Genomic DNA, 25796 nt, shown 5'->3' with positions numbered 1-25796 from the left:
TAATTATAAAAATTAAGAAATTGTGTAATATTGTATTTCTTGTTTAATTAATATTTTTAATTTTATTAAATCTATCTTATGCCATAAATATAAATTGTATCAGAAGAATAATAAAGTTTTATCAATGCAATCCTATATAATTAAGCGTTTCTCTACATATTTGGCTATTAATACTATTTTAAAAAGTAACATATTTCAAAAAAAATTATATTAAATGTATTAAATACATGGAAATTTGTTCGGTAAGAAAAAAGCATAAGTAATTTACATTGATTGTTAAATTTTATTTTTATATATAGTATACTTAATTTAAAAATGCAAATATTCATAGTTAATTTCTCTCGCAAGGTTTCTATTGTCTCACTAAAGCAATGAAATGTTTCATCAACAATTGATAATAAATAAATGTACAATCTATATATATATATATATTTGTATATTTATATTTATATATATGTACATATATGTATTTATAATAAATATATACACAATAATAAACTATATATAATTAACTATATAAATATTAAATCTGCGTTACAAAAAAAGCCAATATATGTATAAAAATTAGTTAATAATGTAAAAATTACTTAAAATATAATGAAAAACGTTAAAAAGTTATTAACATTTATATCAAAATAATGATTAATTACGTATGTAAATTTATATATCTTATTCAAAACAATTATGCTACATTTTTGGTTTCTAAATAGTTCGACACGCTATAGATATTTATATTTTCAATCGATGAACCAAGATTGAAAAAATTTTGTTTGTCTTTCAATCTCCGACCAACGTGTTGTTAGCTTGCGTTCAATATCATCAAGAGCTTCGAAGGGATACCGGGATTCTCTGATCCCATTTCTGGTGAATTTTTTTATCTAAAAAGGATTTTTAACAATTGTCATCAATAAATGATTTTGTAATTGTCGTATTATCATACTGGGTAGAGTTTCATTATTGACAGAGTTATAGAACAAGATATATAGAAGAATGTGTATAAAATATATAACATATACAAATTGTTTTATTCGCTGTTACAAACTTCTGTGGTAGGTATGGGAGCTAATATTGAACATTTTTTGATAATAAACTTATGTTCGCAAATTCTTACAATTAGTCTAGCGCCTTGATGAAGACAACCTATCGAACGCTACTGCGTCGTAAGTGCATACTAGAATCCTCTACTCTATGAGCTAATCGACTTACGGGACCTATTTTCTTATACACTGGTTAATCAAAGGAAGTGCAATAAAGATATTTTGTTATATTTTAAAATTATTATTAAAGTTATTATTTTAAAATTATTTTGTTTTATTTCAAAAATTTTTTCAACAATTGCGCAAAATGAGTTTAATTTATCGTTGTATATATGGCAATGTCGGATTATGTTTCTATTGATTCTATCAAAAATCTAACATCTCTAGCAAGGCTCTGAACAACGTGAAAGTATTATTATATTTTTGAATCGTCGCGTTGAAATTATGAATTTGTGAACATAAGTTTATTATCAAAAAATGCAATTTTAGCACTTCTACTCACCAAAATGTGTGCAACATCGATTTTGAAACAATACATTATCAAAAATAAATTTTATAATAAAAATCTAACAACATAAATATCGAATTTTGATTCATTAAAATTACCTCGTCCAACTGTTTCTTAGAATATGCATTGTTAATTATAACAGTTAATACCGCCATCTCATGGACTTTCCTGTCAGAACACAATAGTACATTTATAATTAATATGTACAATAAATTTTCCTATCTATGTATTTTAAATTATGAAATATCATTACCCGTAATAATATGTAAAGTCGTTGAAATCATTTAGTATGTCTTTAAGCATATATTTAGTATTTTTGGCAAGAGCAGAAAGAAAAATATTAGCATATAAACCTTCAGCTCGCTCTATCGATTTGGATTTATTATAAGATAGAATGGTCATAAAAATATCCCTAAATGTTTCAAAACTAGCTCGTAATTTGTTCTCTAAATAATCGAACATCATTTGAAAATTTTCACTGTAAGCTAAACATTCTAAAATTGTGTAATCAATTTTTTTCATGGAAAAATTAAAACTTCTATTCCATATAATACGATCTGGCGTTCTCAAACCATTACAATATGTCCATCTCTTCCATCCAGGCAAAAGTCTACAGAAGAAAAAAAAGAAGTAAAAATATTCTAGCGAAATTGTGCTAATTGTTCTAGTGTTACATAAATAATTTTTGACGTAAGTGATAATTAATTTCTCAAACATACACAATATAGAAAATATCCCTAAAGAATCAAGTATTATAAAAAGAATTACTTGTATTTTGTAGAGTTTATCAGATGCTGTTTCAATTGCTGATGGGCCCATCTTATGCACGACAAATCATCTATAATACATTTCCACTTTGCGAGTTCTTGCTTTAAACATTCCGTATGATCATCATTGTTATTTTCGCTGAACAAATTCCATTTTAATACAAGCGGCTTTCGTACTTCCTAAAAAAAGCATCTTTTTATTCAATTTTTTCATATTATTTACAAGAACGAATATAATATATGTGCAAATATATATGTATTTTTATTAGATAATTATATTTTAATAAGTATATAGAAACTTTATAGCATGAACTATTACAATTTCCAAATTTACGGATCGTTTATTTGAATAATTGTTTACATATTTTATATTATCTAAGTACATGTATTATTAACATGTACATATTATTCTGTATACATTGATGTATATATCGATGAATTTGCTATATAATCCCCTTTTTTCGATGTTATATACAAATATGTCTTAAATGTACATATCACGCACAAATATCGGTTTTAAAAATTTCAAATTTGTAAATATTCAGTTTTTATAAAACAGATATTTACAAATAGATTAATATCTGCTGTATAGAATGAGATAAAATTAAAAAGTCAATTTCTATAAAATATTTTATAAAATTTTTAATATCGCCAAATATTTTATAACGGAAGATAATTAATATAAAGAAAATAATTGTAATTGTATTCTATAATTTTCTAAAATTAAATGTAAATTATATCATTTATATTATAAATTCCACAATATTAATATTATAGTGAAATAGCAATTCGAAAAGTTTGAAATCTAAGAAAATGTAACTATTAAATTTAAGAACATAAGCGTCTTTTGAATTTAACTTTTAAAGAATTATTTTACTATGATATATGAAGTTTCACGATTATGATATGTTTTATTACATTGGCTTAATAGAAAATTTCTTGATTTTTTTGTGTTTACCTTGAATTCAGGATAAAATTCAAAGAATGCGACAATATTTGACATAAATTCAAAAGCTTTGATCATAGGATACCATGCTATATAATCTTTTTCCTGTTGCAAATAAGTAGCGAGTTCCAAAAATAAGGAGAATGTAATTTTCTCCTCTATCGCAAAATAGAATGCGTCATCGATGATTTGCGCTCGATTGAGAACATGTATATTTATATATTCTTCAGAATTTAAGTATCGCGCAATTTTTCGCCAATTCTCAATATCATAATTGACGCGATAGTAACCTATTATAAAACAAATTACTTTTATGGATTATCAGATACTTTAAAATTAAATATATTGATTCAACATATTTCGAGATGTTAAAGATATTTCAATATTAAACGTATTATTATATTTAAAGATTTCTTTATTTTTTACTTTTGTGTTACTTAAAAGTTGTATTAGAAATAACACATATTATAGTAAGAAATAGAAATCTCAACTATATTACAATTGATGAAATTTCAATATTCTTGTAGTGCATTTTCAAGTAAATTGTATTATATATATTAGATTTGATATGTTTCTTTGTCATTTTTAATTAGAATCTCATAATTCAATAATTTTGAAAAACTTTCATGTGCTAGAAATTTTGTTTAAGTTTAAAGTTTTGATTCATTCAATCATAATATGAAATTATACGCAATATAAATAGATAATAAAAATATATGTTTATTATTCAATTTTTACCAGCTTGTTGTAAATTTAAAATGATCCATTGATCTTTCTCAAGAGAGAGTTCAATTTCTGATTTTGATGGTGTTATCCAAATTATATTTGACCAAGTTACAGTAAAATTGGACTTCGATTCCGTAGTATACGTAATAGGTATATAATATAGTTTCTTATCCAACTTGTTGTGAAATTGTGCTGATATGGTTACAAAATTATAATAATAATTTCGCTTCACCTTCAATATGGGGAAACATGTCTCCATGGCCCACGAAAGTACCATGCTTGTCACATTAAACTGATATTCGGAATCTAATTCAGCTATGATACTTTGAATGGCATTACATAAATTATCAGAAGATTTTTCAAAAAGCTCAGTGTAGCTGTAAGATTTAACAGGTTGGTAAATGTTAATAATGTTAATATATAATAATATTAAACACTATATGTGTAATCAGCATAAGAAAATAACAATTTACATAATTCATCTTCGTATTCATAATTAAAATATATAACTAATATAGAAATATTTAAGCTTCACAATATAATTTTAATTTTTATTACAAAAATTAAAGTTAAAATTAAAGTACTATTCGCATGCTGGTAAAATTGATTTCTCCAAAGATTGCTCAATTTGAATTGTTTATAATTCAGAAACTATCAATCTCTATCACATGTTCATTATGAAAAATTCGAGTTGAAATTTACTCGAAAAAAATTTATAAATATATAATAAGAGCATAAATTTGAATTCTTAAAATGTCCATATTTTTTAAGCAATAAAAGAATATATATTGTCAAACTCATTATATATTTATAGATTTTCTCTTTCTATATGATATATGTATATTAATATATTACAATATACTATACTCACTAATCGTTTAAATATATGTTGATAACTTTTGAGAATTTGTCAGGCGACAATATTCCTTCTAGCATACGCCATATAATGGAGCCTACGATTATTGAAATTTAAAAAAATGATTTAATATATTTAAAATACTTTTATTGCAATGCATACAAGTTTGTAAATATACTTAATTAAAACTAAATAACAAAGTTTGTGTAGTTTGTGTTAAATTTAAATAACAAAAGCTAAAACAATGTTAAATTGGTATCAATAGTCAAATTAATTATAACAAATATATAGTGAATGATTAAATATATAGAAAAATAATAAAAAATTAAAGCATCATAAAGAATCGAAAAATTTTTATTCTTTTACGATATTTTACAGTAGTAAATTGATATTTACAATTATAATTTAAAAATTATATTATTATGTAATTATATAAAAATTATACAAAAAAGAGAAGTTAATTTTCAGTTTTACATATTTTTTGGATTGCCAAGGAATGTAATAAAATATGATAATAATAATAATAATAAAGTTAAATTACAAATAAATTTGTTTACAATTTACATTTTCAATTTTTTATGAAATTAACTTTGAGTTGTCAAAATTTATTTATTCAATGTCATTTACGTACCTTTGAAATGAGAAAGAGGAGAAAATAAATCATTTTCCACGTAACTATTATATCCTACAGCAGAATTTATAACGCCATAAGGGTTTAAATCGAATAATTCGTGTTGAATTTGAACTACATATAAATTCATTATTCTGGAATTTGGTAGAGCCTAAATGCAATTCAATATAATCAATCAAAAATAAAAGACTTAGTATATGTATACAAATTGTCTTTTTTAAGTGCTTCTGTGAAAAATACTGTTTGTGTTTTCTTCAATAGTTTAAATATAAATTTATATATAACACATACATTCTTTATTTTTTATTATATTACTTTGTGTAAAGTTATGAAAAAATTTGAACAATTATATTTTTTTTAAGAAATATGAAAGGCGAGATTTATGCAAATATTTAAAAATTAAATCGAAATTGAGCACATAAGAGTCACAGCGCGATAGTTGGAACGCAGAGAAGTAACATTTTTTTTTATTAGTTTAGTTTTTTTATTAGTTTTTCTATTAATTTATATAAGGTTATTACAAAACTCAAATTACAATAATAAAAGGCGAACGTTTCCGATCATACTTGATCCTTCTTCAGCGCAATGTTAACAGATTACATTACATATTGTCGGATCTCCGCGTGATACAATTCAACGTCTGCGCGCCAATAATAGATATATTTGCGTAATTTAATGCGTCCCGTTTAATGGAAGGATCAAATATGATTCGAAATGTTTGTCTTTAATTATTGTAATTATTGTAATTTGAGTTTTGTAATAAACTAATAATAAAAAAAAAGGAAATGTTGCTTCTTCTCTGCGCTCCAACTACCGCGCTGTAGCTCTTATGTGCCAATTTCAATTTAATTTTTAATTATTTGAGCTAAATCCCTAATTAAATTTAAATAGTTAAAAGTTTTCTAAATTGTAAACAATTAATTGTTTTAACGGCGTATTCATGCATTAGAAATAAATCAACCTTATCGGTAATATATGCTTGGAAAAATATAATAAAGCCTTCGTTTAACCATTGTTGTAACCAATAAGATGGAATCAACAGATTGCCAATATATTTTTGTACCATCCTACGTGCTATTAAGGGTGCAATTATCATTTTGCGTGCGGTAGTATCCAATTCTTCATTATAAATGACATCTGTTTCTCTAAAAATCATTATACTAATACGTATACTATATAAATGTATGAAAAATTTTGGATATTAATGTAATTTTTAATTTATACATTAACATATTAAAGAATGTACAGGGTGTCTGTGCAATCTCTCCCTAAAAAAAAGAACATAAGTAAATCTCGTTAAATCGAACTAAAAAGTCATATACCATTTTGAAATGCACCACGTAAAATTCGAGATATTAATTAAAAAAGATCGGCCAACGGTCAGTCTCACTGTAACATAATGGCGGCGCGTGGCGAATGGAAATGAAGCGGTGGATAGAGTCTCCGAAACATTGGCCAATCTTTTTAAATTATTATCTCGAATTTTACATGGTACATTTCAAAATGGTATATGACTTTTTAGTTCGATTTAACGAGCTTTAATTATGTTTTTTTTGGACGGATGATAGGACGAACACCCTGTATATCTATTTCTAATTTGTTATATTATTTGTAATATTATGTTGTTATATTATTTGTTTTATTATATATATTACCTGTAAAAGACGAATTCTAAAACCTTTTTAACTTCATCTTGTAAATTCGGGATTGCAACATGATCCACTTTGCTTTCAAATGAAACAATGGTACGCTCAACGAATCTCTTCGAATTACACCAATAATTTTCCAAGTACGTAGTAACATTTTTAATAACATATGACGCAAATTGTACATGCGGTATCAATTGCGGTTTGCACCACAAGCTAATGGTATCAGTCAAGTTGATCCGATGAAAATCGGACACCACTAATGCAATAGCATCTATGGAGGTTAAGCCAGTCTTGTTAAAATATGTCCACATCATATTATTCTCTGCCAGTCTAAATTCTCGTATCGGTATATTCGATAAAGCTCTGTATCTTTGATAATGCTTTACAGAAATACTAAAAGTAGATTTTAATTTTGACTTATTCCAAAACGGAAGTATTTGCTGTATTTTTGTTCGGGTACCTATTGTAAATAACCATCTGCCACATTTTAACAACGATATGCGTTAATGATTAATTTTAGACAGCTATAAGCGGGGAATGCATAAATATAAACAATTTGTTTTTGATATCTCAATATATTTTTTTACTTACTCTTTATCGTTACCTCCTTTGTCGTCGTTTATATACAGAGTCTCGAAAGAGTCTTCTGTGTTATTCATTAGAATTTCAACTCTTACATATAGATTGTACTTTCCAGGTAACAAGACATCCTCGTAATTGAACACGACAATATTGTTTTTATCATAATTTGTTGAGATCCTTTTATAAATCGTTTCACCGTCGGCTTGCTTTAAATTCGACATCCTTATACTATTCATTGGATCCAGTATATGAAAGCTTATGTTATGTGTTGCATGAATAATATAAATAGTAATTGTGCAGTCGCAAATGAAATAATCGTTGACTAATCTTAACTTCATGTTATAGTGTAACGGCAGTATATAATGTGATAATTTGTCGATTAATGCACTACGTTGTGCGCTTTCTCTCGATGTTTCATCAATAGGAATCATTATTGCCATTGTAGCAATGTATATTAGACTACTACTTAATAATAGTTTTATGAATGTCATGTTATATTCCACTCGTATATCTATAAAAACGTTTCCTTATTAGGAACAAGATACACAAAGTATGCAATTCAATTGACTTTTGTGTGAAAAAGCTTTCAAGAAGATTTATATTAATTTTCATAAGAAAACAAAATTAATATAAAGAAAGAAACAATAACAATACAATTTAAAACAAATTAAAACAATACAATTTATTAATAAATGAAAGAAATTATGATACTGAAAATTGCATATTAGCGACCTCACTAATTTCGATGATCTTGACATATGTTGTCAAGGACATGATTAATTTGCCCTGATTAATTTGCAAAAAGTTTTAACTGTCGCTCGTTGTTTATTACAAAGTTATTTACAAAATAAGTTCAATGTTCCCGTGAACTTATTGTGGATAAATCTGCATAAACTGTAACTCTCAGCAAGAGGTAAAATGTGACCTTTCCTTCAATAATCCCGCATGGGTTTTTAATTTTTTACATGAAATGAGATTTACTCTATACTACTCTCTCCCTCTCTCTCTCTCTCTCTCTCTCTCTGTTTTCAATGCAAAACTATACAATCTATTATTGTATAATTTCGTATAGATTTTCAGTATTTCACGCAAAACGAGGTTTACATTACTATTATGTCATCGGTTAGTCACTATCTTTAATTGTTTATGACTGTGTTATAAATAACGAACGACTGCTAAAATCTTTGTCACTCAGAGACATGTCTTTGATAACATATATCAAGGTTATCGAAATTGGAGAGGTCGTCGCTAATATGCAATTTTACCGAAATCATTATAATAAAAAGTAATTATAACTTAATGAAATGTTATATTAGATATTTTTCATGAAAATGAATATAAGAAGACATAAAGAACATATTTAGGTAATTCCGAACAGAACAAAATAAACATAATTTTTATTTGTTTATCTCAAGTTCAGTTTCGTCTTTAAGATTTCTTCTAGTGTAATTACATATTTCTGTGTTTTTCACATTGTAGCATTCTATATATATAACAAGTTTTAGAAACCTTAATCTTTTCCTTACATATATATGTTAAATTTATAGAAGGATTAAAATGTATGAGAAATGAAGGAATATTCTCAACAATTGAATTTTACGTAAATCGTATGTTAACTAACATGTTATGTTCAAAGTTTATATGTCCCTCCTAACCTTAAGTGATGTATTAATGTGAAACGAACGAACAATAAACATGTACCAAAATCAAATTTATTTGAAACTTAATTAATATAACAATTTGGATCAAATATGAAAAGATGCCAAAAGAAATGATATTAGTATATGTCATACTCATTTTTTCGAACAAAATATTAATCTATTACTCGTTCCTCATACACATTCATTACATATTTAATTTAAGATATTCTATTTAAGTAACATTACGGGAGAACACTAAATTTAGGCGTTCATTATAAAAAAAATATTTTAAGAACGAAATACACAGATAATATTAAATATTTTTAATATAAATTATTTTATAGCTATGGTGTGTGTAAAATTAAATATGCATACAATATACGTATATAATAATATTATAATCAACAAATATACTTGGCTTAAAATTTCATATTTTCTATATCAAAATATGATTTAATGATGTTATTACAATATATCTTTAAATATCATCTTATTAGCTACATTATTTACAAAAGATAAAAATAATAATTGCAATGTAGAAATATGTCTTTTGAAAATTGAAGAGGAATATCTCTTTTAAGAAACAAAATAATTGCCTATTATTTAACATATTTTTGTACACATTCAAAGAAAAGGAGATTTATACGTATTTTATTGTAAATTTGTTTAAAGTCTTACCGTACTTGTTGAATCAGACGTTTAAATTTAATTCCAAATGAATATTCAATAGCAATCTTACCGCTTCGAAAGACTATTATAAACTGACGGTACTGTGTGTCGGCATACCTAGTAAATATACAAGATACATTGTGTGTGTGTGTTTGTGTGTGTTATGTAAATATTTTGCACACATTTTGATCTCATACATGTATATAACATAGGAATAATAGGAAAGAACAAAGGAATAAAATTAAGTGGAATCGTATACACTATATATATGTATAAGAAAATTATTCTGTATTTTATATTATATCTTTTTTAGAAAATTCAAGAATTTAATACAAAGTTTAAGAGTGTAAAATAAATAATGAAGAATTGTCCATATCAAATCATAAGAGTTGTCATTACAATATCCGTATCATTAAAATATTTTACACTATATTTCCTATTTGGCACTAATTTAATGCCAAGGTATGCAAATTAATATATTTGTTCATTTGTCGCTATAGAAGTTGAAGATCAATTTTTTTACATAAAACATATTATATATAGTATACACACACACACACACACACACACACACAGACTTAATTTTTCAATTGTTTCAATTTTATCAAAATATATAACATTTATATTAACCTAAATATACAAAATTTTACTTTTCAATTTATACTTAAGGATAAATTTTAAATATATCAGATAAAAATTAATTTATTATTTATGATAAATCATCCACTTGAAATGACAAAAAAATAAAAACTAAATTTCGATTGTTGTTTAAATTATTAGTATTAATGTAAGTTAATTGCAGCAATGTATTATAATACATATAAAATATCTTTATTTCTTATTTTTATTACGTCGCGTATTTTCTAATATCACCTCTTTGTGACATGTACATAAATACAAACTTCTATATACATAAATATAACTTTATCGAATCTAGAATATTTCTCATACTCGCAGTTTAATATCTGTTAAGATACGTACAAACACACGCTGATATTAATTTATTTTTCTTACATGTATATAATAAAAAGATAATTACCACAGAGATTCATTTACATTATATAGGTTGTGTTTAGTGAAAGAGTGCATTGTAAATTCAAGTTGTTTATTTTAGACATTCAAATTGCGAATTTTAAAATATTATAAAAAAATATATTACTCTCTTTTTTATTTAACAAAACAAGAATCATATTATCATTATACATGGAGAAGGACAATGATAATTCTATTAAAGGTATTTCTCTTTTCTCTCTCTCTCTCTCTTTTTCTCTCTCTCACATTGATTATTATATATAAATTTACGATAAGTTTAATGTTTTAATCAAACTTTTATGGAATTAAAAATTAATATAATTAATATGTTTGCATTTGTATAAAATTATTTGTTTAATATTATATGAAATGTTACAAAAAATATTTAATCAATTACGACAATAATCAACAATTTATGTAATTCGACATTCGATTTAATTTATTTATTTTCTATGTAGCTAAAAGTTTCTGTTTCATTATTAGAGAATTTTATTGCATTAAAATAAGATTTTAAAATTTTTGGTTCTTGTACTTAATATATTATAATGTACAATTTCATCTAAACGAAAAATGTATCAATATATTTCTGTTTATTTAGAGCTGTCTGATCATGGCGAAGAGAACAATCTCGTTAAAAAGATCGCAATGTTAAAAGGATCTATTTCTCTGCTAGAGAATATAATTCAAAATCCAAGTTTGGCAAAAAAATCATCAAGATCGTCACACAATTGTGACACATTTCACAACATTCCGAATATGCAAATGGAATTGTTATGTGACTTTCATCTCACAGGAATGCGCTGCACGAAGTTCGAACGAAAATCAAGTTTCGTTTTTGATATGTGTAGCAAAGAAAACATCACGGAGAATGATTCGTATATGGTAGAAATATTGATAAACAATAACGGCCATGCAAACTTAAGAGAGTCAGTGTTGCCTACATCTGTCGATGTACAAAAAATATTATCACAATATCCCATCGACAATATGAATAACGTGAAACACTTTTTGAATAAATGCAAGCACCATGTAGATTGCTACAATTCCCGTGTAAAACAATTAAAAAATTTGCAGGTTATTAGAAAATAATCATCAACATAAGAAATAAAATGTTTATAATTTTCAATATTATTTTTAAAATATAATGTAAGATATAAAATATAAAATATTGAAATAGTTATGAATATTTATGAACTGATACTAAATAATAAATATATAATAATAGTAATAATAAATTAATAATAATATAAAATTATTAATTTATTATATTATTATATTATATATATTTATTATTCATCATTTACAAGTATTATAAACATTATTAAAAATAATATTTAAAATAATAAATATTTCGTCTCTAAATAAATAAATAAAAAATATAATAAATAATAATAATAATATAACAAATTAAATACTCTTATTGTTTCAGAAGTACAATATTTTAAAAATATTATATTTATTAGAATAGTTATATATTAGAGTATAATTGCTTCGCGATCTGCTTATTTATTATAAATTAATATAATCTAACGATTAATAAACTTTTTTTCAGAATTTAGTTTCAGGAATTGCGAGCATTAAGCTGGACAGCACCAATGATTATAATATGATTTTTATAAGGATGTCATGTATAAAAAATCTATACAATAATAACCAATCTTATGTAGTAATGTTGCACTTGGAATATAAATCTGATGAAATAAGACCTTATAAATTATCTTCTCATACGGAAGAAGAAAACGTTCCATCGCCACGTCTACTTAAAAGATTGAACAAGTTTTTCGAACCCTTTTTGAAGCTAAATCTATGTTCAGCATTGCTGCATATTAATACATTTACTAAGGAATATGGTTTAGTTTGGATAAATACTATGACAAAAGAATGTGATGATATAGAAACTTACGAGGAAGAGTCAAAAGAAGTAATTGAGGGAGCTTTTAGGTCTTATCTTTTTCGATGTAATAAGCAGCAAAAAATAAGCAAAAATGAAAAAGAAGATCAGACGGATATTTTACATAAAAATGCAACACATACAGAAACTTCGGTTTGCATTCAAAAAAAGGAGTTTAATGTTAGTATCATGCAGGATGAGAATGAGATAATATAAAGAAAATAAGAAGAAATAGTATTTCGAAAGGAGACAAAGACAAAATGTATTGTGAAAATGTAAAGAGTCAGCGAAATAACAATAAATTATCGCATAATGCGAAAAAATAGCAAGTTGACTTAAATGAATCTGAAAGGAAAATTATATTATCAAATGAAAGCATATTAACAATTTTAAATGATGCAATTACGCAACAAATATTATTGTAATAAAATCTCAAAAAGATAAATTGTGTGAGAATATTATTAATAGAAATAAAAAATAATTAATAAATAAGAAAAAAATTATTCTCAAAAAACCTAATAAAAATGATGCGATACAAAAACAAAGTTATTAAATAAATCCAATAATAAAATGGCAAGGTTTAAATGATTTAAAAAATATATATTGTTTCTGTAAAATAATTATTTTACAAAACTAATAATTATAATTATTAGTTTTATATTATTTTTAATGTATTATATGTATATATATAATTATATGTATATGTATATATTATATGTATATATATAATTCATATTTTAATCTATGCTTTTTTCTTCCATAAATGTCGAGAGATCTGTTGGCGATGTTTATCGTTTGAGTTAAATTATCAAGCGCATTTGCTATTTTTTCCGTTAATCTATCATATTATTCTCTTTCTATCTCTTCTCTTATTTATTTCTATTTGTATTTCTTGTTTTATTTAATACCAATGTGTGTACTTATATGTAATATACAAAAATAATAAGCTAAATCATAAAATTGAATAAAAATAAATTTTGATCAAAAATATCTAAAAAGAACTCCATTTGCCCAAAGTTTTGTTACATTATTTATGCTAGCTAACAGTCCGTATTCAGACTTTTTCAAATCGTTGATATATATGATCGTCATATATATGTACTTATTAGCTTAATATGTTACGCTTATTTATATCTACGAGTATATATATAATTTTTGAGATAGATGTCGGGTCACTAGAGAAAGTATTCAAATTATTTATAGAGTTTCAATAGAGTACTCTTAGTAAGCATCTAGTGGTCAACAGATAAATAGTGTTTTCTATTTTATCCATTCTTTGTTATCCATTAATTATCCTCTTTCGTTTCATATAAAACTCGAAAAATAACGATTTCTATGAAGAAATTTCATTTATTTTTCTTGTTACCAAAATAAATTGCAAGATAACGGAGACATCAATGAATAAACAAATAATCGGTTTATTCTCGCGGTTTAATAGAATATTGTGCTACAATATTTATGATATTCGGTAATTGATTTTCATATTATGCACTTATCCGCATATATTTCTTCCACATAATGCTTCAGAAAAAGATACGACAAAGTTTTAATGAATATTATATCTGAGGTATTACAATATCTTTTATGAATCATTTATATATATGAGTATAAATACTAAAATTTTCTTTTGTCCACATTAAGTATTCAATTCAATAGTCCACGCAAATTGTTGAGAACTACAGAATTTGGGATATATCGTCAGACATGTGTCAAATATTATTCATTACAAATGCAAAAGCACAAACACAAGTGCAAATATAATTAAATAATATTTTTACAGACCTATTCTGTATAAAGCAAAATATCCAAAATAATTGATTGTAAAATTAATTATTGTGCGCAATCAATTTTTTATTGGTTTTTCAAACAGTTATTTAAGATTGATAAAAATTGCATATATAATTGTCAAAAAAGACAATTTTTCTCGAATATAAATTTTGGAAAAATATGATCAATAAAAAATATTCTAATTCTTGTATATAAAATATCTAAATAATTACGTTATTATGAAACATTTTATAAAATATTAAACAGGTCCAGTTAAAAAGATCCAGTAGTATATTTGAAAATAATGTATAAATGATAAATAATTTATGTTACTTACACTGCATACAGTTGCTTCATATGTTGCCCGATGTTTTTCCAGAGCTTTTTTCCTTGTTCCCTTACTATTTTCCTTCTACTCATTCATTTGCGAATAGACAATTAATTATGTTTAATTGTATACTCGATTTCAAAACACTTGGCATGACATTCTGGATCGCAGAATAATCATACGAGATACACACTTTATTGTATTGTAAAAGAGCAGCACGAAAAGTATGATTCACTCGATATTTTTACGAGATCGAATTGTTATAGCAAAGCTATTTATTATCTATATATGTAGCATGTATAGATAATAATATGAATTGGAAAATCGAAAAATTAAAATAATAGAAAATCCTGATATAGCGATCGTTTAATTAATAATTGCTAATAATAATTGTTATATTAATACATGCTCGCATTTTAGCATTGAACGAAATATATTCGATTCTATAAACATTGTTAGAAAAATAATTATTATTCTTAAGAATCGACAATCAAAGGATCAACAAAATTTAATCTCAGAAGATTAATAAAATTTATATAATTTCTAAATTTTTCGCTTCAATTTTCATTTGTGATAATGAAGGATCGTGCTTCAATAAAAATTTATTATCGCGATATAATTTCACGTCATTTATCAAAAGATAATTAATTATTAATAGTGATAATCAGAGAATTATATCTTGCTACATATCACAATCGCGTTCGGAAAAAATGCGACAATATTTAAAGCATATACTTTTTTATTCTGTTTGAGTCTTGCCAAATGATAACGAGACTGTGGTATGCAAACAATAACGTTCTATTGCTAATGTTTATGTTATCAAGGTAAACACCATATTATATATTTATAATTCTCTATCAAAATATTTTACGTATTAACATATATCTACACAGGAAATATTAAATATTATAATAAAAGTATTTGAAAAATTATAGAGATTATATTTTTATTGTACGATTATGTATCCCAAAACTTTTCGTTATGTTAACACAATTTGCAATTCGATTATTTCACTGTTTCCAGACAGAATTATATTTTAATTAAATGGTCGAAAAAGTGATAAAGCATCGGTTGAATATACACATAATACACAAATATATGTATATTGTACATAAGAAAAATACTGATTTTCTTGGATAAGCTATAACGAATAAATTATTTAATACTTTTAATCATTAAAAGTACATAGAAAATGAAAAATAATGCTTACAACTATGCAAAAAATTATATAAAACTTATATAAAAGAATGCAGACAAAACTGTCAAAGAATCTTATATATATAAAATTAAAAATGTAGTGGTGTGTCGTGTGAAATTAAGTTTCACAATGATTTCAAAATTTCATTTATTAATGAAAATATTAATTAGACTTGTAAAATAATCTTCTCTCTTTAATAATATAAAATAATTCTTCAATAAATCACTTAATTGCATCCTTAAAAGACTAAAGAATTTCAATTAAACTAATTTTATTGAAGTTTTTCCTATATACATATTCTAAAATTTTTCTCTCTAGTCTGCTTTTCTCTAAAGTCAAAAAAGCAATTACTATTAATAAAATAATTAACAAAATTACTAAATTTAAAATATTGAATTTTATATATTGATAAAAGATATTACATATTTAACTGTTACTTATATATTAATCTATACACACATTAATCGTTTAAATTATGTCATTCTCTGGATGAAAGTGAAATGTCGATGTAAACTCGATATAACAATATCATGTGTACAGATGTATGTATAATATATACATTTTTAAAAAGTGATAAAAAATGATGTGTTATGAAAAAAAAGAAAAATGTTGGCATTATTAATTTTAGGAAACATGAAAAACATACATACAGACCATGCATAATCTTTTAAACAAAAGGTAAAAAGATATCAAATTTATTTGTTGAAAATTGCTGCACAAAACAGTACCGTTTTAATATATATTTTATATCTAAACAATTTTATATAAAGTATATTGATTAAATATATATTTTATTAATTAAATTCGTTTCCTGCCAAAGTGTTTACATCAAAGAATTGCGCAAAATAATGAGAATAAATGTATAAAAGAGAGGAACAACGAAATGTGCGAAAAATTCAGCTACAAAAATTATATGTAACAATTATTATATATAACAAATTAATTATATAAAATTTCAAAATTATTCAATCTCTAATAGTGAAAAAATAAAAACATAATACGATACACTTTGAGGATGAATATTCTTTACTAAGATTGCAGTGAAGCAAGATGCGTTCTGCTTAATACGAACTTTTTAAAAAATAAAGACATTTTCTCACTTACCATCTTTTATGTTTCTTGATATCCTTGCATCATATTTGACGATGTATTATCATCTCAGAAAAAGGATAGGAGAAAAATAAAAAATAAAGAAAGAAGAATAATACGTTATATGTATACAATACTTACATACATATACACATATACATATATACAGGGTGAGTCAAAAGTATGTTTTAAAAATTTGTGAGCGTGTTTCTGGATAAAAAGGAAGAACAAATGTTCATATGAACATATGGTCGCAAATGCTTTGTTGTCGAGATAATGGACATAAATCAGCAGTATCAAATAATGCTTTATTTATGTTTAGTTATGAGGCTTGAAATAATTTCTTAATTTTACATAAACCATAAAATATCTAGTAAAATATTCATTTTTCGATTATCTTACCTTAATACTTTTATGTACAAAATAATGAGAGGAATCAATTGGTGTAAAGAAAATACATAGTTATTTTTAAGAAAAAATATGTAATTGTTAATTGCAAATTACATATTTTTTCTTCGAAACAACTATGTTTTTTCTTTACACCAATTGATTCCTCTCATTATTTTGTACATAAAAGTATTAAGGTAAGATAATCGAAAAATGAATATTTTACTAGATATTTTATGGTTTATGTAAAATTAAGAAATTATTTCAAGCCTCATAACTCGAAAAGTACTCAATGAAGAAATACTTTATTATAGTGTTTTGGAAAGCTCTCGAGATAAGCTACAAGAATAAGTAACAAAAAATAGGGGGTTCCATTTAAGAAATTGAAGGTGACCTTCAAACGACTTTTCAAGGTCAAACCAATGACGCCATCTTATGGCCCCCTTCAAGCCATACAACTTTTGTCTGAAACATTTCTTTCTAAAGTGCATAGTTTATGAAATATTCAACCGGTCCGGGACTTTTTGAACACCCTGTATATATATACACACACACACACACACACACACACACACACTCACACTCACTCACACTCACACACACACACACACACACACACACACACACACACACACACACACACACACACACACACACACACATAAATATTTAATTTATAATAATATAAAATATATATATGTATAAAAGTATGCGTAACATTCTTCGCGAGACAATTTGGCAAGGAAAAATATCGTAATCACGTATGAATGAATCTTTGTGTGTGTACGTGTATGTATGTATGTATGTATGCGTACAAATCGTGAAAATCAACGAATTCGTATGATTAAAATCGGGCACTTCGTACAAGCGTTTTTTAAAAACGCGCACGCACAAACAAAACATTTTCAAAACGCAGTGTGTTATAATTTTATATTAATTTCATTTTTTTTCATATATATATATATATATAATATAATATAATAAAAATAATATAATAATATTACAATAATATAATTACAAATAATTATTTGTATCCATTAAATTCTATTTTATTTCACTAGATTTTTTTTCAATAATGTTCTTCGCGTGTCCTTCAGCTTTCAATAGCGAACTGTTAAAAAAAAGCACGGACAACGGTCATAATGCTCAATCTATTCGATTTTATCACAGGAGCCCGTCTCCGACTGCCATTCTCTCGCATCACTTTGACACTTTGTTGCGAATTAATATATAATATTACGACGCTACGCGAACGATACGACAAAATGGCAAATAAGGAACGAACTGTCAAAAAACACAATAATATAAGTCATATTTTTAGAAAAGGAAATCCAAGAATATTTGAAATGTAAAATATGATATAAAATCACAATTACAAGATTTTCTTTTATACATATATACAAAAAAACAATTACGTTTTACATTGTTATATCAAAGTAATTATAAATTTGATTCAATTCGACACATAATAATTTATATTTATTCACTAAATTAAAAAAGAATTCAACGAAGAAATTTAAAATTTTATGTGTCTAATAATATAAATATTTATAATATATATAAAATATTTAATATATATATATATATATATATATATATATATATATATATTTAATTTATAATAATATAAAATATTTATAAACAATGATCACATTCTGTATTATCATTCTCTGTGTGTACTGACTTGTACCATTATTTCTTTCGACAGTTCGTACAAAGTTCGACAAACACACACTCGACAAATATCCCATATAACATAATTTTGGAAAGAAAAGTTTTTCTTTTTTTATAACTATACTTTCTATATCTTTCTACACAATTTTCTCCACTTTTTTCTATAAAGTTCGACGCATGTACATATATTTCATTTCGAACGCAGAAAGTATAAGCGTCGCATTCTTATCACACTCTTCTTATCGCCACTTTCTTTATTTACATCTTATACCGCAACGACCATCTTCTATTTTTCTTCCATACTATTAATTATTACGTAAATTAATATTAAATCAATATTCTAGTGTTACGGCTCGGTTTCGCAGATTGACATCTAAATAGATAAACGGAACATTAGCTATTGATTAAGACGAGGGGGGCTTTAATATTCGCGATAAGGAGGAACTCCATGAACTTCGGTTGAATTCGGTTATTCCCGATAATGATCGATTAATAATTTGACTCCAATTATTGACATCAAAGTTTAGCTCACATGTATTGTGTGTTGTGTTGTGATTAATGTCATATTATTTTTATATTTATTATATTATTTTTAAATTTATATATATTATTTAATATATTATATATATATTATATATTATTTAATATTATTTTCATATTATTTTTATATTTAGCGGCATTAGCGATTTTCTCTAAATAAACACTCTTTAAGCATTTCTGTGAAAATCTAGTTGAAAATCGATGATGTCAATGGAATTATCATGTAATGTCAAATTGTGCCGAATATAGTCGAACGTTAATGGAAATAACCGAAGTTCATGCACTCCCCCCTTACTGCATTTATCAATTACCCCTCTCAAAAGGCTCCGTCTATTCAGATGTCAATGGTTTCGCAATAACTTCGGATGTATTCCCTTCGGAATCCTCTCAGGCCGTTATTTTCGTCATTTGTTATTTCCATTTGATTGCATGTTATTCCATAGTAAAAGGATCATATTCATCGTCGACGAAACCGAGTGCCGAGAACACTGTTAATAAATCTCCTGTACAACGTGAGCCAAGTTGAATCCTCATTTGGATTTATGGAATCGCCGCAATTCTCTTAGTTCTCCTTTTTTATAACTTTTAAGCTAATAAAATAATATATTAATAGATTGCATTTCGACACTAACGTAAAATGAAAGTTAAATTATCGCACTTAGCGTTAAGCTGTTAAAATTTTCTGTTTTAATGTATAAATAACAAATCGCAGCTTGTTCTAAAAATCCATTCGTGACAGCAAGCCATCACAAGAACAAGGATTCTGATGTTTCATGCTTCCTGTCACATATCCAGAATACGCGCATATTCGAAATCCTGAATGGATCGTATAACGAACACTAATAAATATTCAGTCCCGCTCGTATACATACTTCGCTCGGATCGTCTTACGTATATCGGGTGTATTTAATCAAACATCTCTGCCGCACTATTGTATACAGCGAAATCGCGATTGTCGGTGCACGAGTTTACATTGCTTCTGGATTATGCTCGTCTAGAGATTATCGATGCAATGATTGATAAGCAATCGCATTCTGATCAACGATCTCATCTTTGACTTTACGATTTGGTTAGTACTTGTCACGTCTCTCAAGCCTAAAACAGACAAACGGGAATAATATCACGGTATTATGAGACGAGTAAAAAGGATGAGAAGAGTGAAAAAGGTCCAAAGCTGGCAGTAATATTCTTGATAAGATCAAGAGATAGTATATATCTAAGGACTTTTGAAAGATCTGATACAATCGGGAGTTATGTATCCGTCGTGATAATTTGTCTATTCACGAGTCTTTGTCGTGATAATTTGTCTATTTGCATTATCGATAATATATTTGTGTTTAAACTCGCATTTCTTCAGTTGGCAGTAGAGTTCTGATCAAAACAGTAGATATTTAAAAAGATTCAATCTTAGACTGAGATACGTTATTCTACCGCCAATCATTATTTATTTATTCGAAAAGCTCAAATTTTGGAGCAATTCTGGCAATAAAAGTCTAATATAATGTACATCTAAAATTCGAAAAAAGATGCTTAAGTGGCGGAACGCCGTTTTTACAATAAACATATTATATATAATATTTTATTATACAATAAAAAATCGTATTATACAATATCGTCACTTGTATTTCACGCTTGCATAAAAGAAATTTCTTTCTAAAAAAAATCCCACAGAAATAGAAATCCTTTTGCATTGAAATATTATCATTCAAGATACAAGTTCGGAAGTACATTCATATTTTGAGTTTCCTGCAACACGCAACAAAAAACATATCTATTTTCCTCAGTCAAGAAATAGATTGATGAAAAGAGATAAAATTGTCAAGTGTTGTTGATTGAATCGTTCAGTTCGCGGGCCGTACAATCGTTATCGTGGTTCTAAACATTTGGACCACTATCAGTTTTACTTATCATCGTCATGATGGGATAAAAACTGTTGTAAGAATTTAGTAAAATCCATTATCTCGCTAAATACTTACAATGTCTTTCATCCAAACAACAAGTAGCTGATCTTTTTTATTTTTGCCCGTTTATAAAAAACGGGCGAAAAGCTATGGCCACGAAAATTCGTATACTCCGTGCTAGGTCGATTGACTAACGATTTCGATACTCGCTGAATCGATTTCGATACATATATTCGGTCATATTTAGCAAATATTGAAATTGAGGGTCCAGAAATGGACCAAAGGATGCTCTGTTCGCAAAATATCCTCGACTTCTAAGAACAAGAAGATTCAGAGGACATCACTATGCGCGATTCAAGTCTATCGAGAGTACTTTTCCATCTCTATCAATCTCGCGATCGAGATTGCAGTTCGCAATCGGGCAATATTTACACTGGGCTAGGCTCAGAATCGCAAAGTCCACACGATCACAGGAAGTCATTGAGGCAACCGCCGAACCACATCACTACTATCGGTACCAGGTACGTCGTCAGTGCCCTGGACAACGACATCTTCTGCCTACTGGCACCGCTGCTGTTGTCCACAACGGTGGTCTGATTGTTATCCGCGCCCGTGCTGCTCGTACCCGTACCCTTGTGCGGCTCAATATCCACTCGCGGCGGCGTCTCGACCTCATGAACAACCGGTGGAGACGGCTGTTTTGGTGATTCCGGCTCCGGCACATGCGACGGCTCGTAACCAGAACCTTCTTTGAAACCATCTTCGTCATCGGTGAACGCACCGTCGCCAGAACCGCTGCCAGAACCGTACCACGACGTTTCCTCTGTCAAATCAAGTCAATAGAGATTATCATTGATATAAATAAAAAATACTATTTTTTAAGACACACAGATAGCTTTGCAATATCTAAGGATGTGTTGATATATTATCATTGCCAGATATAGTCACCTGCGTCGATCCAATTGACGTCTTGCCCGTTGAACGCTGATCTCAATCTATTTGTGATAGTAGTAAGCGCGAAAATTTGATCTTTCACGATAGTCGTTCTTGACGCTGTAGTGGTTACTTCCGGGTTCTTGTCTTGAGTTTCGCCATCCGAGGACACTGGATATTTATATCTGGAAGAATCATAGTCTTGTAAAAATAGAAAATATTATGCAATCATTCAAATTATACATATATATATACACACACACACACACACACACACACACACACACACACGCACACGCACACGCACGCACGCACGCACACGCACACGCACACGCGCATGCGCGCACACACACACACACACACACACACAATATTTATTTATCATATATATACAGTACATATTTAAAATGTATGTAAAATGTAGAAAACTAAATCATGTAAATTGTTTATAATATTACGAAATCTGCTAGTCGTGCATTGCTAAATAAATTTATTATACATGTATAATTTTGTTCAGGCATACTTGTCTACGTGTGTGCCGTTCCAACAATTGTTTGTGTTACTAGGCGATACAATCAGACCCTCGTTACACAACCGATAGGGCAGATAAACCCAAAATTGTTTGAGATCGCGCACTCGCTGGCGTATCTCCTTCACCAATTTGTCTAGGACCCCCCCAGTAGAGGGATTGTGATGTTCCGTTGTCTCCTGTTCAAAGTTCAAAGATTCCAGCTCCAGCTCGCGATTGTCTCTACGTCTACGTCTACCTAGCATCGGTCGGCCACAACCGGTGAACACGCGTTGCGACACGTCGTGGCTGTTCTCCTGGAAGTTCATGATTGCCTCAGAGATCTTCAGATTGATCGGACTCACCAACACCTCGATGTTGAATGGGCCCAGCAACCGATCAGCGACCTTGTCCACAGCCTCTGCAATTTTGGAATGACAATAAACAATTAGAATTTGAGATTGCTTCGTTCGCGAAGTACAAGAAAGAACGAAGAAAAATAGGACGCGCGCGTGATGCTTCTTTTGAAAAAAAGTTTCTTCTATTTCCTTAGCTTTTATGACATAGTTTAAGATATAAAACGTATTACTAGTATTAATATTTTTATCGTGTCACCTTTACAAATAATACTCTTTAAATAAAAGTCTCAAGAGACGTGAACGCGACTCTACTCGTCCTCTACAGAAAAAGACCTCGAGGATATGCAAACACGTTGCGCATACACACATTGCGATAATCCGTATCCTCTCGAGATATAATAGCCGATAGTTTGAGAGAAAAGAGAGGAGAAGATCGAGGCTAAATCGCTCACCGACGAAGTGATTCCATTCAGTGTCGAGTGCCGCGTGTTGCGCCAAGCAACCCTTCATCGCATTCGTGCACATGTCGCCGCACGCCAGCACGTTGTCCGATATACCGCTACAGGATGGACAGACTGTCATCCTGGTCATGGCAGCTGCGCAATCCGGCGATGATTTCAGCTGCAAACAAAGAATCCGTTTTAGAATTTGCAGTTGCGATTACGCGAGGTAATGACGTAAGAGCCGCAAGAAGCATTCGGAGAAATTTAAAGTAGGACAGAATAAAAAAGGACGAATAAAACAGATAAATATTTATTAAACTATTTAATTTGTTTATATAATTATATATTTTTTATTTAATTTTGATTATATAATTAATTCAAGATTTTTAATCACATATATGTAACATATATATGTAAAGTAAGTGAAACATTATATCAAATAAATCTACATCAATTTTCTTGAAAGTTGGTGAGTTAAATTTCTTCTTATTAGATTATAGACTTAAATATCTACTAGATAATAAATATTTATTTGAAAATTACTTGAATATTGCAAATTCGAATTAAATCGACTTTTTATCTTGATATTAATGTTTCGGCAGATCTCTCACCGTTTGCATATTTTTTAGCACGTTTGCAGCGACCGTTAGAGCTTGGCTGAAGGCTCTCGTGGCCACGAAGGATCGTTTGAGCTGCACGCCCAATTTCTGCGGTACATCTCCGAACGGTCGCATCTCTTTCATGTGGTCGCCTACGCACTCTAGATATTTATTGTCAAAGTTGTATTGACTGTTGAGTACAGTGAACATTTTCTGATAGAGAGTGTTGAAGAAATTATCCATGGCATCGTCGAGGTCCACCTGGAACATAAGATAATAATTTTAATCTTACACACATATACATTTTATTCTGTTGTTATTCTATCCCACATACATTATTTAAGGGTATAGAAAGTTTTGGTTAATTAATTTATTTTCCCAAACAAATCCCTTAAAGAAAGAAATATTTAATAAATGATATTAATCGTAATTAATCTGCTTTTAATTTAATTTAATTTAATTATAAAATTAACTCTAAGATTTTTAAATGCCATAAAATGAAACCATATTTTTTTCAAAGAAGAAAATACACATACAACTCTGAGAAATACTAAATACATAAAATAAATGTATAAGTAGAATTGCAAATTGTTTCCCAATTTACATAAATTTGATTCCGATATATGTAACTGCTATCATCAAATCACATCCCAGTCGTCACTAATAATTTGGTAATTCGATTATTAAGGGAGCGACTCGCGCTTTTTCCGTTTACTATTTATTCGATCCTCGTAGCCTCAAATAAATTGGGCTGGACCCGATCATAATTCAGATTAATCGAAAGTCGACAACCGGAGACGCCAAGCCCGGTGGCTCAATGGAGTATTAATGATTTCCAGCAATTATTCGCGCAATTAAAATACAAGAGTGTCTACTAAGAATTCGATTTCGCCGCCGTGATTTCGTACATCGAGAATAAGAGGAGAAAAAGAGAAAGACAGAACAAATCGACTCAATATAATTTAATTCGCGGGTGTTCCCGTTCCAAACATGCTTTTAACATTAGCATAGCACTTAATCTGATTATCTACATGTATTACAATGAAATATGAATATTAAATTCATTCAAAATATTTAATATCGAAAGCAGCCTGACAATTTCTTTTCTATAGAATATTATTCGACTACACAGTCCA

At 27.6% G+C, this 25796-nt stretch overlaps 3 protein-coding genes across 4 annotated transcripts in view; 1 reads left to right on the top strand and 2 right to left on the bottom strand.

Moving 5' to 3' along the window:
- Positions 1–491: 491 nt before the first annotated feature.
- LOC145973290 (aminopeptidase N-like) lies at positions 492–10125 on the bottom strand. The gene is made up of 12 exons (XM_083102558.1): positions 10021–10125; positions 7712–8213; positions 7127–7597; positions 6433–6616; positions 5472–5622; positions 4856–4937; positions 3997–4361; positions 3271–3548; positions 2314–2492; positions 1799–2155; positions 1644–1713; positions 492–878 (listed from the first exon to the last, which is right to left on the bottom strand). The coding sequence occupies exons 2-12, from the start codon at positions 8191–8193 to the stop codon at positions 738–740; spliced, it is 2760 nt and encodes a 919-aa protein (XP_082958684.1). The 5' UTR covers positions 8194–8213; positions 10021–10125; the 3' UTR covers positions 492–737.
- Positions 10126–10423: 298 nt separating this feature from the next.
- On the top strand, positions 10424–13878 carry LOC145973291 (uncharacterized). 2 transcript variants are annotated; one of them, XM_083102561.1, is made up of 4 exons: positions 10424–10473; positions 11126–11245; positions 11642–12117; positions 12596–13878. In XM_083102561.1, exons 2-4 carry the CDS (start codon positions 11215–11217, stop codon positions 13148–13150), a joined length of 1062 nt encoding a protein of 353 aa, XP_082958687.1. In that variant the 5' UTR covers positions 10424–10473; positions 11126–11214; the 3' UTR covers positions 13151–13878. The 2 variants fall into 2 exon arrangements, with proteins under 2 accessions (XP_082958687.1, XP_082958685.1); XM_083102559.1 differs by lacking the exon at positions 10424–10473 and having other exon boundaries at positions 10980–11245.
- Positions 13879–18619: 4741 nt separating this feature from the next.
- Positions 18620–25796, bottom strand: part of Dlp (glypican dally-like) — a 126529-nt gene continuing 119352 nt past the window's right edge. The window contains exons 4-8 of the mRNA XM_083101903.1: positions 24673–24921; positions 24071–24239; positions 23275–23680; positions 22767–22936; positions 18620–22641 (exon numbers count right to left, since the gene is read on the bottom strand). Coding sequence (XP_082958029.1) covers positions 22286–22641; positions 22767–22936; positions 23275–23680; positions 24071–24239; positions 24673–24921 — 1350 coding nt within the window. The 3' untranslated portion in view covers positions 18620–22285. The remainder of the gene's footprint in view (positions 22642–22766; positions 22937–23274; positions 23681–24070; positions 24240–24672; positions 24922–25796) is intronic.

Source organism: Camponotus vicinus, unplaced genomic scaffold, assembly GCF_025532165.1.
Source record: "Camponotus vicinus isolate PSW18456_S1 unplaced genomic scaffold, iyCamVici1.0 SCAF_6, whole genome shotgun sequence".
Taxonomy (NCBI): Eukaryota; Metazoa; Arthropoda; class Insecta; order Hymenoptera; family Formicidae; genus Camponotus; species Camponotus vicinus.
This window is presented reverse-complemented; position numbering and strand designations above follow the sequence as displayed.

Bases quoted from the DNA above. Each gene is read 5' to 3' on its own strand.
- LOC145973291 (XM_083102561.1), top strand. From the start codon at position 11,215: ATGGAGAAGGACAATGATAATTCTATTAAAG. The intron at 11,246-11,641 runs GTATTTCTCTTT...CTGTTTATTTAG, and splicing joins CAATGATAATTCTATTAAAG to AGCTGTCTGATCATGGCGAA. The intron at 12,118-12,595 runs GTTATTAGAAAA...ACTTTTTTTCAG, and splicing joins AACAATTAAAAAATTTGCAG to AATTTAGTTTCAGGAATTGC.
- LOC145973290 (XM_083102558.1), bottom strand. From the start codon at position 8,193: ATGACATTCATAAAACTATTATTAAGTAGTAGTCTAATATACATTGCT. The intron at 3,549-3,996 runs GTAAAAATTGAA...GTTTTATAATAG, and splicing joins TTTAAATTTACAACAAGCTG to GTTACTATCGCGTCAATTAT. The intron at 1,714-1,798 runs GTAATGATATTT...GTGTTCTGACAG, and splicing joins GACTTTACATATTATTACGG to GAAAGTCCATGAGATGGCGG.